Genomic DNA, 16,336 nt, shown 5'->3' on the forward strand with positions numbered 1-16,336 from the left:
AAGTAGAAGGATTAAGATTAGGACCTTGTGGCTAGGAGAAGAGAGTTGAGGAATACCCAGGATTCACTCCTGTGCTGAGGGAATAATTTATTCTTTCTGACAAACTTTGCTCTTGATTTTAACAGATAATGAATGCATCGGTGCAATTCTGTACCCAGCATTTAATAGAATCAAGGTCTTGGGCACAGCAAAGACTTCAGACAAACATGGAAGCAAGACAACACTTGTACTTCCATTTTTTATCTATGGATTATTTTCTTTGTTAAATTCCTTGGCTTTTGTTGTTTGTTTTGTTTTTTTGTTTTTCTTCAGGGTAGCTTCTCAAAATACAAACTAGTAAGAGTGTGGAAAAGACAGAAGCACCTCACCACGTGAGGGAAAAACTCTCAGTGCACTTTTTATGCCATATATGAATTAACTACTGGGAATATTTATAAAAAAGAAAAGATCACCAACAAGATACTGAATTTTGAAAGTAACAAGGAGAGTTTTTAAAACTGCACTTCAGAAAACATTGTCTGAGCAGCATCAGAACATTAGAGGGTTGTGTGATTTGCTTGTTTTCTGTGGCAAATTTCCACTGATGGCAGTAGAGAACTGAGGCAGGGTCTGAAAATGTAAAAGCAAATAGAACTAAAGATTCTTGGTAACTACTTACCTACAATGGCTATTAATTCTTCTATTTTTTTGGCTCAGTGCTGTTTTATAATACCCTTGACCCCACCATGTAATTTTAAGGACATATAAATTGATTTGAGTATTAGCTTGGTTCCTTTCCTGTATTTGAACCTCATAGTGGATACAAATGGCAAACCACCATGCTATACCCTTCACAGGAGCTGCTGGCCATCAAACTGGTGACTGAACAAAGGCTGCTTTAAGTAATGTATATGAACATCGAACTGTCTCCAAAATGCATGGTCATATTAAATAAGTCTCTTACATATGTACATACAGACCAGTAACAAAACTCAAATATCACAGTCCTACCCTCTTCTGTTTAAGATCGCAGTTTTTAACTGTTGCATATACCGTAGCTGCTCAAAGAGCTCAATAAAGTGAGTGTAGCAGACCTTTTCAGAGAAAAATAGTCATATAAAAAGTTGCAAGTACAGCAAAGTGAGAAAGTTCCCAGAGGTCTCACTTAATTTCCTCTTTGGTTCCTAATTAGGATTTTACGAGTTTGAAACCCTGTCCTGTGTCCAGCACTGTGGGAAGAAACCAACTCATTTTCAATCTTTTCAAGCACCTAAAGCATGCTTTACATACCCAGAACAGATTTAGACCACAAAACCAGTTTGCCAAATGTACTAATGGATAGGTGACACGTGGGAAGTATATCATCCAGTGTTTGGCAACATCGCTTCCCGTTGGCAAATGCAAAGTGTAGTCACTCCAGTGTTTTGACACACCGTACACCGCTTTCACTGTACGTCCCTTTTCGGACCAGCTGATATTGCTGTCGGGGTTACAGTTGTACTCAACCCATTGCCTGGTGAAGTCACCAAGCTGCGGAGGGTCTGCTTCCTCAATGTCTACAACTCTGGCCATTTCTGCTCCTTGCACGGCAACATACTGGTCATTTACTTTTCTTACTTCTTTAACCCAAGGCTGAGAGTTCTCACAGTCTAAAACGATGATGAGTCGAGAACAAAAAGTGCCGTTCTTTTCTCTCCACCACTCCAGAAGTGTGTCAAGTCGTAAAGCATCACCTCCTGCCACAAGGAGAAAGTATTTTAAGATTAGCAGGAAGAAACAGAAGCCTCTAGAATTTTGACTGCAGGTTCCAAGAACCCCTTATTTTAACAACATGGACCGAAGCAATAGAAGCTTTCAACTGATCCTCCCTGCTTGTAGATGTTGCAGGTCTCCAGAGAGATAGTAACTGATTCCACCTGACTTGCTGTGGCAGATGAGGCCCTTAACTCACCCTTGATTAAAAAAGAAAAAAAAAAAAAAAGAATCCCTCACAGGGTGAAAGAAATTACAGCCTGCTGAAGGGATACCTGGACATAGCTAAACAAGGGAAGAAAACCAGAAATAGAGTTTATTTTGTATTAAATTCTTAATAATTTTAATTGAAAAAGCACTCTTTTTAATATGTTTTTATTAATACTTGAAGGACTCCTCTTTTAAGGAAAAGAGAGGACTTTTGAACATAACACATGCTAACAGTTTCAAAGCACAAAGAGAAAGCCACGTAAAGGCATAACCATCACTTTGGCTTGAAAAAATCATGTGACCAGAATAGGAGAGATTCACTCTATAAACATAGTTGTCTTCAGAGCTTCAAGAAAATTAAAATGGATTTGTATGGATTTGTAGCTCAGAGTTAAAGCTTTGGGCATGCTATCTCAGTTAAAATAAAAGCAAAATTACAGGGCTACAACTTTATCCAAAAAAGTTGCAAACCTGGAAAATTTAGAACCAAAGACAATCTTAATATACAAACCTACAGCAATGACTTGTCTTGGTACACGATCCCCAAATTGCTGTAGTTATTTACAGAAGAGACTTATATAGAAGCTGCTTCCCTTTTCTAGGTAAGCTTTCTGTGTCCATTAGCAGTAAAAATTTCTTTATTTGTTCATGTTTTAGAGGATTATAAATAAGTTTTATTTTACTGTAACTATGCAGGGCTGCAGGTGATTTCAAAACAGTACCGGACAGAACTGCCCAAAGAAAACCATGTCATCCTTCACCCCCCCCCCCCCCACATGCTCAGCTTCTAACCCTACTGACCTCAAACGCATGGAGTCATTGTCCAGCACAAGATTTAGGCACCAAGCTGTGTAAGAAATCCACGTGTCTGGCCACAGCTGGCCTTTGGCAGGTTTCGCAGGCAGTTAAGCCAACGGTTTCAGCAACAGAGAGAAAGCTTTATTAGCCCAGCTCTTGCCTTTGCCTTCACTCAGAGAATATGACCTCCCAGGTCGTTTGACTGCTCATACTTTATGCATGACTAGTTAACAGTTTCTTTTATACATATCTCAGCTTCCAACAACAGAGAAACATTATTAGTGAACTAATAAATCCAGTAAGTCTCCTTTAAAAGATGTCACTACAAAGCAAAGACTACATTGCTACTGCTGTGCTGTATCACGGCATAAGCTGGCAAAGAGACACTACTTATTCTATTAGATCTGAATGTTGTATTTCATTGTTGCCGTCTCTGTTCATCCTCTTCAGAGGTCAGAGGACGGTACATATTACTGGAGCTGATGAGCAAATGTTCCATCTGTCACAAAATGCCACTGTCCAATACACGCAGCACAATTACACAACCAAACAGCATTCATCTTTTCAGTTTATACTTCAAGTTACATTCAGGAGCAGTGCTATCTGGAAGAAGTATCAGGTTGCACTCCATGATTTATCTAAAATTAATCACAAAACAGGATGCAAGATATGTGACAGCTGCCTGTTCCTTTTATGTGACTATACAGATCTCCAAGTATAAACTGAAGACGTGCTTGGATAGAGAACTGAAAAAGAGCTTTGTGAGAAAGCTGAACACCAGTGCATTTACATGCTATATCTTATAGCACAGAAACTTTCTTTTTATTTTAACGGTGACCTTGGCCCTTATTCTAAAAGTGAAAACAGAGTTTAATTTAGGCTATACCTACCTGAACAGATATACAGAGACCTGAGCTACCCTGTCACACTCCAGGCTGGCCAGATAGGCAGGACTGGGCTGAAAGCTGTCCAATTTTTACAGCAACATTTGGCTCTATATACGCTATAACCGTGTCTGTGCTGCCGGCTGGAGCACGGGTGGGAGGCAGAGTTTTGCTGCTAGCCTGCTCCACACAACGTGTGGACACACTCAGCAATTGCACGGGGCGGCAGCTGCTCTTACAGACAAACCACCCTACTCTCACAGAAGTCACTGAGCCACCCTGGCATACACTGCGGTACATCACTCACGCTAACCTCAGAGCACAGCTGTGGCTTTTTTAAATCACCGAGATTTTTTGAGAAAAAATACACACTGCTCTTCAGCAGGTCTAACGGTTCAGGCATGGAGTTGCACCTAAGCAGGTATACAGCCTCCCAGATGAAAACTGACCTCTGCCTGAACACACGCAAAACTAGCATATGTCTGCACTGTTGAAGAGCACATGCCACTGGAGAGAGATTCTTGACAAACAGCCAGGGGCTCGCAGGCAGACTGCTATCCAAGAGAACTAATTCTGTCCCAGGAAGAAAAAAAGTTGCAAATTTTCAACGTATTTACTACAAGATTCACTTTTTGCACACAGCAACCTCAGAAGCCCAGTTCCATATAGCGGGAGAGCAAGGCTAATCCTATCAATGATTTGAGAACTTCAGTAGGTTTACCAAAGAATACAGTTGAGATAGGACTGCCTATCATAAAGAGATCAAGAACAGGCCAAGAAAAGGGGAAATGGTGAAGTCTATGCCAAGCATACCATAAGGCATTAAACTGGCACTTTATATAGGGGTTTGTAGTCTTGAGGCTACGCTGCACCCACAGGGACTCCCAAACTCTAGGATGTCAGCAAACCATAGCTGTTTTCAGAATACAAGGTTTGCTAGATGTTTGAAGACCTGCTTTTCTAGTGTGGATTGTATGCCTGCCTCCTATTTCTTTTATCAATTCCAACTTTTACAAAAGAAGTAACAGGGCACATCTTAAGGACGTAAGTGCAGTCCTTCATGACAGCCTGACGCAGTGACACAACACTGTATAATTCGCTCTGCCATGTCCAGGGAATGACAAGAGATTATGCTCATTCATTACGGTGAACAAATATTCCTCAAAATACAGGGGACATCTGTCTCTAGAGCAGGAGGGGATCATTTCCATTTTACTTTTCTGGAAAAAAAAAGTGATCTTTAAAGTTAACTTGTTGAATTGTAAGGGGAGTATGAAGTCATGTTTAAACCTGTAAGCATACCTTTGGGGTAAACAATATTTAAACAATTTTGAGAAAAAGTGTAAGATTAGTAAGCTGCAAAAGGATTTTTATCAAACTGACTGAATACTAAAATGAGACAGAAGTAAATGAAGTAACGTAACTGACTGTCATACAGAGCAAGGTTAGGAAAGAGCTGGTTCTTTACATCAAGTTAACTGCATACAAAAGGGGCTTCTGCATTTCTCCATTTTCTCCACCAGCAGAGGTAGTCAGCCTGCAACCTCGCCTATTTTGATGATTCCTCGTAGCCCCTGAATCTCTTAACAGCCATGTTCTGTATTTCTCTTTCCTTTCTTCCTTCCCTGCCAGAAGCTTGTATAACTGTTCTCCAACGACTAGTGGTTCTTTGCCATTCTGGACTGTCAGATAATAAATGTGACCAAAACTTCAAAGCTTCACAATACAGCATGATTTTTTACAGAAAGAATTAATTGATTTGGAAATTTTATCAATACCAAAACTATTATTAAAAAAGTTTCCCAAGCAGTTACCTGCCAGTGCCCATTCACCAGTGCCATGTGAGTGACCACTATAATATAAAATGTAGGTATCATGTCTGGGCCCATCTGCTGTCCGAAGTTCAAGAAAAGACTTGATCTTGGAGTGAAGGGTATCAAAGGTCAGTCCGCTCGTAGAGTAATCGCAACCATATGTCTCAATCATGTGATATGCAAAAAATCTTTGGATGGCATTAAGCATGCCAGTAGACCTCAGATTTAACTCTTGCACATGCTCAGGCGGAAGAAGAGTTGGCTGGCCATCAGGACTACAGAAAAGAAAAACAGTTATGATTATGAATTATTTCATGCTTAGTGGACTTTTAGCAACTGGTGATTTTTTTTCCCCTGTGCATATTTCCTCTGCTAGGAAGTAGCACTGTTCTAAATTCAAATTTACTTGAAATGTACAGTTTATGAACAATTCAAAATACTGTATTTGAGTGAGGGACCACTATCTCCCCCTCCCTTCTGTCACATTTCACTTCAAAGGGTATTCCTTACACAGCCCCATGCTATTCCTGCAGCTGCGAGACAGAAGGAGAGAGAGAGAGGAGCTGCGATGTGAACATGCTGCGCTTCTACGATTTCATTAAGTTCCACTGAAAGAGCACTGCCTTCAGACAGACATTTGTTCACACACAACTGGAAAGGAGCACAGGGAGAATGAGTGTTAGTCTGCACAAAACATCACGCAAATCAGTTTCCAATAACAGACTAAAGAGAAATCCGAGTACACGTTTTGCTCAGATATTTTGAATTAATTTCCCTGTGTTCCAAACTAGCTGTTATTCAATATAGTACTCACACAAACACAGTAATTCTTACTTGTGTGTGCTGTTCAGATGCTGATCTTTCAGCGTAAGAAATGTTTCAGATGATGGTACTCACTGCTTATAACATGAAAGTTCTAAGAAAATTACAAACTAGGCCTGGAACAAACCACGTATGTATAGATGTGTATGTGTGTATATATGAATATGCATATATACCAAGAGTCCCTGTGTTCCCTGGGCATTGGACAGATTTTGTGGATGAAAATGTGGAGATGGTCTTACTCTACTAATAGAAAACACAACTTCTTTGTTTTAATATATTTATGTATGTGTGTATTCTTCATGTATTTTGTTTGCAAATCAGTGTGTAAAGCTACCCGCTTTCATTTTTGGTCTTGCTAATTAAATTTTGCACCTCCTCACTTGTCTAGTGTCTTCATGAAGACTGACATTTCACTACTACAATTATATTGAATACATCATCATTACTGTTTGTCTTAGCAAGTGAAGACTGGACCCACTACTGAAACAGTCAAGCTTTGTTAATAAGGACGTTTAGTTCTGTCAGGTCCTAAACAGTTGCTCAAGAGTATCTCATTCACTCAGAAATTAGAGGGAACTGCCAGAGCCAGAATAACATAACACAATGAAAGAATTAAATTATTGCCATGGAAACAAAAAGAATTTATTTCTATTGTAATGTAAATTTTGAAAATTTAGTTTTTTAATCCCTAACAATAATTGACTACATAGATTTTTTTTTTTTAGAAGAGTGCCCAGCTGAAGACTGTAGATCGAAGACTAGAAAATTTGTTTTTACAGTATATTACACTATTTAAGATACAGTGATCTAAGATTAGCACACTACCTTCTGTTTCTTTGCCCGTCATTTTTTTTTCCCTATTCACCAAATCCACTACACACACTGCAAGCTGGGCAGTCTTCATAAATTGGGCAGTTCTATTTTTAAGCCCCTCATTTCAACTTACCCCTCTGCTTCTCTTGTAACTCAAATAGATAACTTACATAGCTCTTGTTTTATCGTTTAGAAAAAAAGGTGTACACACAATTTTAATTATACGGCTAAAGCAGCATTTGCAAGTTTAAGGCTTCTAAGGAAAACACACACACGGGCAAATAATAATAGTACAATCCCTCCACCCCCAAGCATTTCTCATATGGTAACATTTATATTGCAACAAAAATCAGCTGTAAATTCACAATACCAATAACTGACATGTAGTCCACTCGCAAATCTAATTTCAGTGTCCTTTAAATGTAGACACCATCACACTTAATAGAATTAAAAATTGTTTTAAACTGATCTGTCCAGTTTGTTAAATCTCCTGTTATAAAATATCTGCACTCAGTCAAATGCCCCAATCATCCTTTGTGTGAGATATGGAATGCGGAATCTGCCTATGCACGATTGGTGCCTAAAGCATTCATTGGCTTTCTAAAAGCAAATTAGATACATATGAAAAGGTGGAACTGAAGTTACTCATTCCTTTTGGAAGGTGAGGAAAATGAAAAATTCAGTATCCGTCTATTATTTAAATTTGTATGTAATTATTGAAAAATACAAGCAACAGCACTGCATTGCCTCTATGAGCTAACAATACGCTTACACTACCGTGAAGTTGAAATACATGGCAACTATACCTGCAAAAGTTGGTGGGAATCACAACGGCATACCCAACACACGTTCCTCCCAGGCAGTTTCCCAGCTCATGGAAAAGCCCATGAGCCATGGACTCCAGAGGTAAAACGATGAGAAATGCACTCATGAAGATCCCATTGGTTGGCTAAAAAGAAAACAGACAGATTTAGGTATTGCATGGAAAATCCTTCCTATCTGTTGGTTATGGTTTTATGAATAATTCCCTGTGTTTGATCAAACATATTTGGGTCCTGAAACATGCAAGTTATTACAAGTAATGTATACTTTTTTCCCCACATATTACATGGTGAAGTACCCCAAAAACAATGAAAGGCCAATCTGGGGAGAAGGTGGCTGGTAAGCAGCGATCACTCTTCTGAAAAGAATGCATTTGAAAACACTAACAGCACAGGACTTAGGTTTAAAAGCCATGACCATAGCTTAGCTTTACCCATTTAAGCAGGAAAATCAAATGCCAAAAAATTATATATGTGCATAAAATAAGTGTATCTGTAAATATCTGCAGGATCAGGCCTTAATCAGTAAGCACAACAAAGAATATTATGTACCTAGCATCCGATGATAGCATACTATATTGCATCATTAAAAATATAGATGTAACTACTCCTGCTCTTCAATGCCAAGACTTTTTAAAATATCCATCGTGGAATACTATGTATCACACAGACCATGACTTGTGAGAACATTTATGAACATCATTGCAATTAAAAAGACAATTCTTTGTCAGCTACATAAATATCAGATGAAAGAGACAGACATCCACTACATGACTTCATAGCCTTCACACAGCTTTGTGTTTTGTGCATTGAGCTTTCCTGTTTTGTAGGTAAAATGCAGTTTTGGAAAACATTACCCTCACTGATACATAGATGATTTCTGTAAACAAAAAAAAAAAAAGTTTCAAAAGTTAACTAGTCAACCACTAGTACTAGTAAAATAAAAACAGACTTCCGAAATACCAGCTGTCACCGAGAGGCAGAACAGATACAGACTCATTTTAACTATTTTAACATGATGTGACTGGGTTTAATGAGGCATTAAATGCTTTAGGAAAGGTAGAAACAGTATTATAATATATAGCTAACCAGGAACTTTAATATCCATGGTGCAGTTATTACATATTAAAGTTTGTTATGTATCAAATGAAATAAATTCATAGCTATGTATTTCTGTCCTGAGAAGAGTTCTGTGGCCTCTGACCACATCTATGTTGTATTTGCCTTCTTTGCATAGATCTACAATATTATTTTTTTTTTATATATGGATATTGCCTTATTGTTCAACACTTAGTGATTTGATGTGAACTAGTAGTTCAACTTAACACAGAGACAAAGGTAAATAACTATGTTCAGCTTTTAAACATGTAAATATTACACAACTTAGTCTGAAAGAACAGCTTTACCCATCTAATGTGCTTCCTGACCTAAAAAAGAATACCGTTTGCCATTATACTTCTGATAGAAGAATTTCACCTATGTGTCCTTGAAATGACGACAGCAATACTTTTAACCACAAATAAACACTAGGATATGATATTAACTGATAGCATTATTAACTGATAGCACTATTCTCAAATAACTGGTAACTGATAGCATTATTCTCAAATTCCAACACCTGAAACCACTATAAAACTATATCCAGCTCCTATTATGCTTTATACAATTCATGACAAATGAAAAGTTTATTTATTTAGCTTGTAGCTCTCAAGGACATCAGCACACGAGATGCTGAGTAGACATCAAATCCTGTTACAGAACAACCACGGAGGGCCTCCCTTCACCCACAGCCCTGCACAGCTTATCACAAAAGTGCAATTAATATGCTCACTGACTTGCTAACATTCGAGCTACAAAACTGGTTCGGATATAAGATGTCCATCAAGAGGTGGTAATGCTAGTGTTAATACTGCAATCCGATTTCATGTGGTATAATGTTATTTGATGTTTTGTGCTAATAATTTGAATCTACAAGGAGCAATGCGTGCCTACGAAGCACACATACATTATAGGAGATTCACAATCACTTTTACATACATCATTTTCTTAGCCATCTCAGGAGGTACTTTGCATCACTCCAGACATATGCCCTTCCCTACCCCAGCCTCGCTACACTCAGAGGGTCAGGATCAGTGAGCAGATGGAACGTATTGATGACAAGTGCAGAGAAGCATTCGCATAGTGATTCTCAAGTTTTGTGTCAGAGAATTAGGATATTCAGAATTAATTTGCCCCAAATCCATACAATTACCTGAAATCACCAGAAGACAAGAAAGCTTAAAACATTTTAAGAATTATGGTGCAACCTCAACTTGTTTTGTTGTCAGTAAGGAGAAAAAAATCCTATAATTAATACAATATAATTTTTGTTTCAAATGTATCAGCAGAAAGTGCTCATTTTTGTTGCTCAGTTTTTGAAATGCACTCTGAAAATGAAAAGGACTCAGCAGTGGCAATAAAAACTTATAAAGATTTGGTTAGTTTCCATTCTATAGAAACCTTGTAAAATATATGACTGATGAAATAGTGGAGCGCTCTAGCTAAATTAGTTTCAAGATTTGGAGGCTTACTTTTGCAACTGTAGATACCAGAAGGATAATTTGCTTTAAATTAAAAAAAGAAAAAAAAAAAAAAAAAAAAGGAAGACTTGGATCCTGCAGAAACTGAAGTTCTTGTCTGGCAAAGCTTCCTATTCACGATTGGTTAGTTAGAGGATTTTCTAAACCTTGGAAAGACTGAACACATGGACCAGGAAGTATTGTAATGCATTTTTATGAGAAATTCAGCTTTTCCATCATATATAAATATGACTTTTCTTAGATCCTGTTAGAGCAAACTGCTCTTACATTGCATTAGTGTTTTGATTCCAGTGAACACATTATAAAATAAAAAACACTTGCCCATAAAAACTACAGCTATCATAATATCCTAAAGAATACTATCATTACTTTACAAAATTTTATTGTAAAATTTTTCTTACAACATGCCATGTTGTTCTAAACATTCCCTGCATTTCCTTAATCCCCTGAAACATATGCAAGTTATTAAGCCTACAGTGTTTTGCAATAACAGAACTTGAGATCACCACAAAGATTAATAGTTTTCACCAAACTTCGGATTGAGTCTGACTTCTGAAAAAAAAAAAAAAAATTACATTTAATTGTTGAAATTACTCCTACTAATATGAAGATACTGGCAAGAAAATTCATAAGTACTTGTGAGATAAGGGTCCCACAGAGAAACTGTAAGGATCATCTCAGTGATCCATCTTGCTCTGCATCCTGATTTTGGTTTGTACCAAATACTAAAGAGGAATGGGAAATATGTTATGTAGTGTTATGAATCAACTCAGCTCTGTCTGACGGTTCAACTCCATCTTCATTTAGTGGCCATCTTAAAGTAGGAAAGTACTGTTAGTATGGATATTTTACATGTATAAACATCTATCTAATGCAAAGATGCCGGCACTTGCTTTCAGCACTTTTTCAGCAGTTTTGATTTAGAAGAAATATATCACTAACAAATATAAGAATGATTAATGATGTTTAGAGAAGCTCCTTAGTAAGATAATGAAGTATTATAATTCAGCGTTGAAAAAAAAAAAAAGACTGATGACATTTTAAAATACCTAAACTACAAGAACTTGAAGTAGCAAAAAAATAATACCTAATTAAGTTAGTAATTACTGTAAATTCTAAGATAGGTCCCTCTTTTAAGATACCAGGTGGAGACTGCCAGTGCTTTACTAAATCCAAAAGATTTGATGACTGGTCCTCAATGGAGCAGATGGCCATGGATGCATAGGTGAAAACAGAAAGGGATTTTGTTCTTTCATCTATTCAACCAACCCATTTTCATTCTGTTTTCAACTGTACTGGCAATCTCAGCCTGAAGTACATCCCTGTACTTGAAGTGCCTGCTGATTCCAGACAGACTGCTCAAAAAGCAAACAGAAGATGGGGACCATGTCAGCAATCCCACTGAAAACATGAGAAGCCATTTAATCTCTTAATCTTTGGGGTTTTTTGCCTTTGTCTTCTTCTAAATGAATATTTAGGAAATACACAGTGTGTTCTCATTTCAAATAAGGTAAAAGAATATACATCTTGCCTCTGTTGACTGAAATGACAGACAATAAAAGATTGGCGAGATTCACTAGTAGTATTATCTTTCCACTTTCTTTCTTTAGTTTTTCAAGCAATGCTTATTGTTAAGTGTAACTGGTAAAATACCAGAAGAATTTACAGGTATTTTACAGCCAAGATATATAATTTTACATTCATGTATATATGTTCATATATTCCACTATCAAGGAGTAAAGCACTGTCGGAAGTGGAACCATTCCGGAACTGTATTTAACAATGGAGCATTACTGACACATGACTGATGAAAATAACAAGGAGAAAGAAAAAAAAAAACAAAAAACCAAAAGAAACACTTGTTTAAATTGGAAACCAGTTACAAAGACCTGTAGAAGAGCCCTTCTGATTAAAATAGAAATAAATTACTAAACATGTGTCAACTAAGATGATCGCGGAATCACTGAATGGTTGAAGTTGGAAGGTCTCTGGAAATCATCTGGTCCAACCTGCTGCTCAAGCAGGGCCACCTGGAACAGGCTGCCCAAGATTACAGTATCGGACTGACAACTGAGGAGGCTCACAAAGATGTCTTTGTGTATTTCCAAGCAAAATTTCTGCCCTGCTTTCCATCATCCAAGTTTAATAATATTTACTTATTTTTGCATATCCATACACACACACACACACAAGTAAATATAAACTAAACAGTTCTGCTTAGCTCCTCTGCAGTGATTCTGCAATAACAAAGTATATGCTCCATGATGGAGAAGGCTCAGGAGAAAAAGGATAATGTGATAACTAATCTACAAATATTTGATGGATAGCTTATTCCAAATGAAAACAAGATATGTATGTTACAGGTAAAAAGAAGCTTAAAGACAAAATTTGTAAAGTTATAATGTAGAATAACTAGCAGACAAAACAGTCTTATAACAAGCTACTGAATGAAAGAACAGTCTCTGGAGAACAATAAATAATCCATTACTTCTAACTATTAAAACAGCACTGGGAAAATCTAGAAAACAGTTTGCAGAAAATAGTTGTCATGTTCACTGGCAGACGGATTTAATGTGTTATGTTTCCCATCCTTGACTCCTGTTCTAACCACGGGAAAGCCTGTGCTTTAGTCTACATGCATTTGTCCCAGCAAAACCAGAAGTGGTTGTCAATTTAAAAGCACACTAAATGGCTTTCTGATTATTTTTTTTTTTAATATAAAAATTTGAATTCTGAAATTAATGAGACTTTGACAGCAAGCTTAACACATAGAATCATAGAATGGTTTAGATTGGAAAGGACCTTGAAGATCATCGAGTTCCAACCCATAAACTTAAACATAAATCAGATACTTTAGACTAACAGTGAAGACCTCCTTTCTCTTGTCATCAGAGATCCCCTTCATGACCAAAGGGCCTCTGGAAGTGGTGGTGACAGCAGCAAGGTGTGCTGCCACTGTGGATGTGTGCAGGAAGGCTGACACAGCCCTCTGGACACAAGTGGAGAGGTAGAGAGCCAAGAAGCACCTACTGCAGAGAGAAAGATGGGCAGCAAAAATAAACAGGAGAGCGCGCAGGTTTGAGGAGAAATGATGAGCAGTGAGCAAGGGGGATTTAGGATCCAGCTTAAGAGATAACAAAACAGTGGGGACAGAGAGAAGAATAGTATTGCAAAAGAAATTGAACAGACAAGTCTGTGAAGAAATAGCGAGGCACAGATATGCAAGTCAAATCGGCAAGGAGGGAAAACTGATGGTGAGGAAAAGAGGGGCACTAAAGATGACCAGACAGAGAGGAATAAAAAAACAAAAGCAGGAGTGGCATGGCTATTTGAGAAAATATGGAGAGAAGATGCAGCAGGGCCTCTGGGGGAAAAAAAGAAAAAAAAAATCAAACTGGACAAGCAAAGCCTGCAGAGGACTGGATTAAAAATACGAGTCAGGAAGAAAAGCAGGGCAAAAATGAAGGAGAAAGACTGGATATAATTTGCATTCAAAAAAGTTATTTACTCTGTGATGTTAACACAAGTATGTGCAGGTAAATATAGATTTTACTTAGAAAACTTCTTACTATTCAGAAAATAATCTTGGTTTTCGAGAAGTTAAAAGAAGTCATAGAAGTTAAAAAAAAAAAGTCATAGAATCACAGAATGCTTTAGGTTGGAACCACTAGACCAGGCTGCTCAAAGCCCCATCCAGCCTGGCCTTGAATGCTTCTAGGGATGCGGCATCCACAGCTTCCCTGGGCAACCTGTTCCAGTGCCTCACCACCCTCAGAGTGAAAAACTTCTTCCTGATATCTAATCTAAATCCCCTCTCTTCCAGTTTGAAGCCATTACCCCTTGTCCGATCACTACATGGCCTTGTAAAAGGTCCCTCTCCAACTTTCTTCTAGATCCCCTTCAGATACCATCACTCCCCACCTTCAATTTTACTATGGCATTGTAAATTAAGCTTTCAAGAAACACCAGGCAATCACACCATAATAAAGACTACAAAATCACTAACTTTCTCCAAAACAAGAAAATACTCACACATACAATAAACTAACTTTTCTTTCATGAATAATTCAAGTTCAACATTACTGTCCATTTAAGTACAAGTACTCAAGAACATCATGAATACTATTATTTTACTAACCCATAAAATTCATTAAGAACAAGAACAATGTACTGAAAATTCTTTATTCCATTACTTTACCCGACTCCAACATAGTTAATTTTTCTCTTGGTAATATTAAATACAGGTCTTCCAGGGATAATAATTCTCTTTGGCCAGTAATTCAGAAAAACTGTACTGTTACCTTGGCATAGAGCACTTACTTAACAAAATCTGATTTTAAATTTCTGAGAGAAAGATTCCTCCAAACCTTTCCAAGATCTTTGCTTGCAAATTCCAAGATTTCCATCTGCAAATCTGTCATCATTTTATTGGCTTCTGAAAGAAGTAATGCCTGAGACATTTGCATTACTTCTGCTGGGTCTTGTCCCATCCAAAAGCTTAAGTATGGACAGGCACGTGAGTAATTGCTGAAATGAGTAAGTTGGAGTTAAAGAGTCTATTGATCTCACTGAAATTACTCAGACTAATGTAAAGGCAGGTACAGTACACTTCCTGCAGGTTTTGCAAGGGAAATTTAATGTATTCCTACTGACAAGTCAAGGTGTCTTTCCACTCCAGTTAAAGCAGGGATTATTCTCAGAGGCAGACCACGTCCCAAGTGAAACATGCCCCACTGAAAAGCTGTTACTCCATTTGTGACGGCGGCCAGCTTTATCAAATTATTTTTACACTTCTTGTGCTTCCTGAGCCCATCCTCCAGTTTCAGACAGACCTGGCGATTCTGCTCCTCACATGTAAAGCTTGATCTGTTGGAGAGAGATTCTGCTTTCAGGAGCCACAGTTCTTCCCAAGCACATATTGAAGCATCAGGAATAGAGATTTTCAACCTGTGGCTTATTATAAGAGCTAAGCACCCCTTAAAGAAAGGTCTTTGGCTAAGAGGACTTCCAGCCTCAACAATTCTGTGTAAGTCACAAAACTACTGTGTACAACAGCGAGTTAACTGACCTCACTTTAAAGGCCGTTCCACAAAAGGTGATTCAATATTTTTCTGGCAATTTTAATCAAACAGGCTACTTCTAGTCACCAATTAGCAGACAACTGTCTCTTTAGATCTTGACCTTTCATACACTTCAGATTTGTATGATGCACAGATATTACAGATATTAAAAACGCTAAAAGGGCGTATATAATGTGCCTGTAACAAAGCTTTCCATAAAACAGAATCCCTCCCTTCCACCACTCCATTTCTGGCTGTAACCTAACACACAGAGCTGAGCTAGACTTTTTATATGCTAATTATTTATAGCTGACTGTTAGGAAGTACCTTTCCAAGGCTCAGGTTTTTAGCCAATTCTATTCATTATATAGGATGTCAAATGGCAGACCATGAAGTGATTTCAAGCCACCTCTCTTATCAAATGCAGCATCATTAAAGAGGCTTTCAGTACTTTTTCAGAGTGAGGAAAGGTATAAATAAAAAATGTTTCACCTTCCAGGTGACACTTAACAGATTTCACATATAATTAGCACTTACTAAAACGACCACAGAAATCCCAAACCGAAGTTGCAAAGACTGAAAACTGTTAACACATACAAAAATGTTTTAAACAACTCTAAAAAGAGCAAACACATTTTCAGGGAGTGGTGACTGAGGAATACTTAGCATTACTAAGAGAACATAAGGAAAAAATATGTTGAAAATTTAAGTAAAAAAAATATTCCATAATATAAGAATGTAAGAGGTGGCTGTATTAGGCTGCATCAAAGGTCCCTCTAGAAGAATGTGTGGTCTCCAGAA

The 16,336-nt window shown here is 37.6% G+C and overlaps 1 protein-coding gene across 1 annotated transcript in view; it reads right to left on the minus strand.

Annotated features, from left to right (window-relative positions):
* Positions 1-868: 868 nt before the first annotated feature.
* The window catches only part of TMEM168 (transmembrane protein 168), an 18,922-nt gene continuing 3,454 nt past the window's right edge, over positions 869-16,336 (minus strand). Inside the window, exons 2-4 of the mRNA XM_009880872.1 lie at positions 7,882-8,024; positions 5,438-5,712; positions 869-1,715 (exon numbers count right to left, since the gene is read on the minus strand). Of these exons, the coding sequence (XP_009879174.1) occupies positions 1,168-1,715; positions 5,438-5,712; positions 7,882-8,024 (966 nt within the window). The 3' untranslated portion in view covers positions 869-1,167. The remainder of the gene's footprint in view (positions 1,716-5,437; positions 5,713-7,881; positions 8,025-16,336) is intronic.

The sequence above is a fragment of the Charadrius vociferus genome, unplaced genomic scaffold (assembly GCF_000708025.1).
Source record: "Charadrius vociferus isolate BGI_N301 unplaced genomic scaffold, ASM70802v2 scaffold52, whole genome shotgun sequence".
NCBI lineage: Eukaryota > Metazoa > Chordata > Aves > Charadriiformes > Charadriidae > Charadrius > Charadrius vociferus.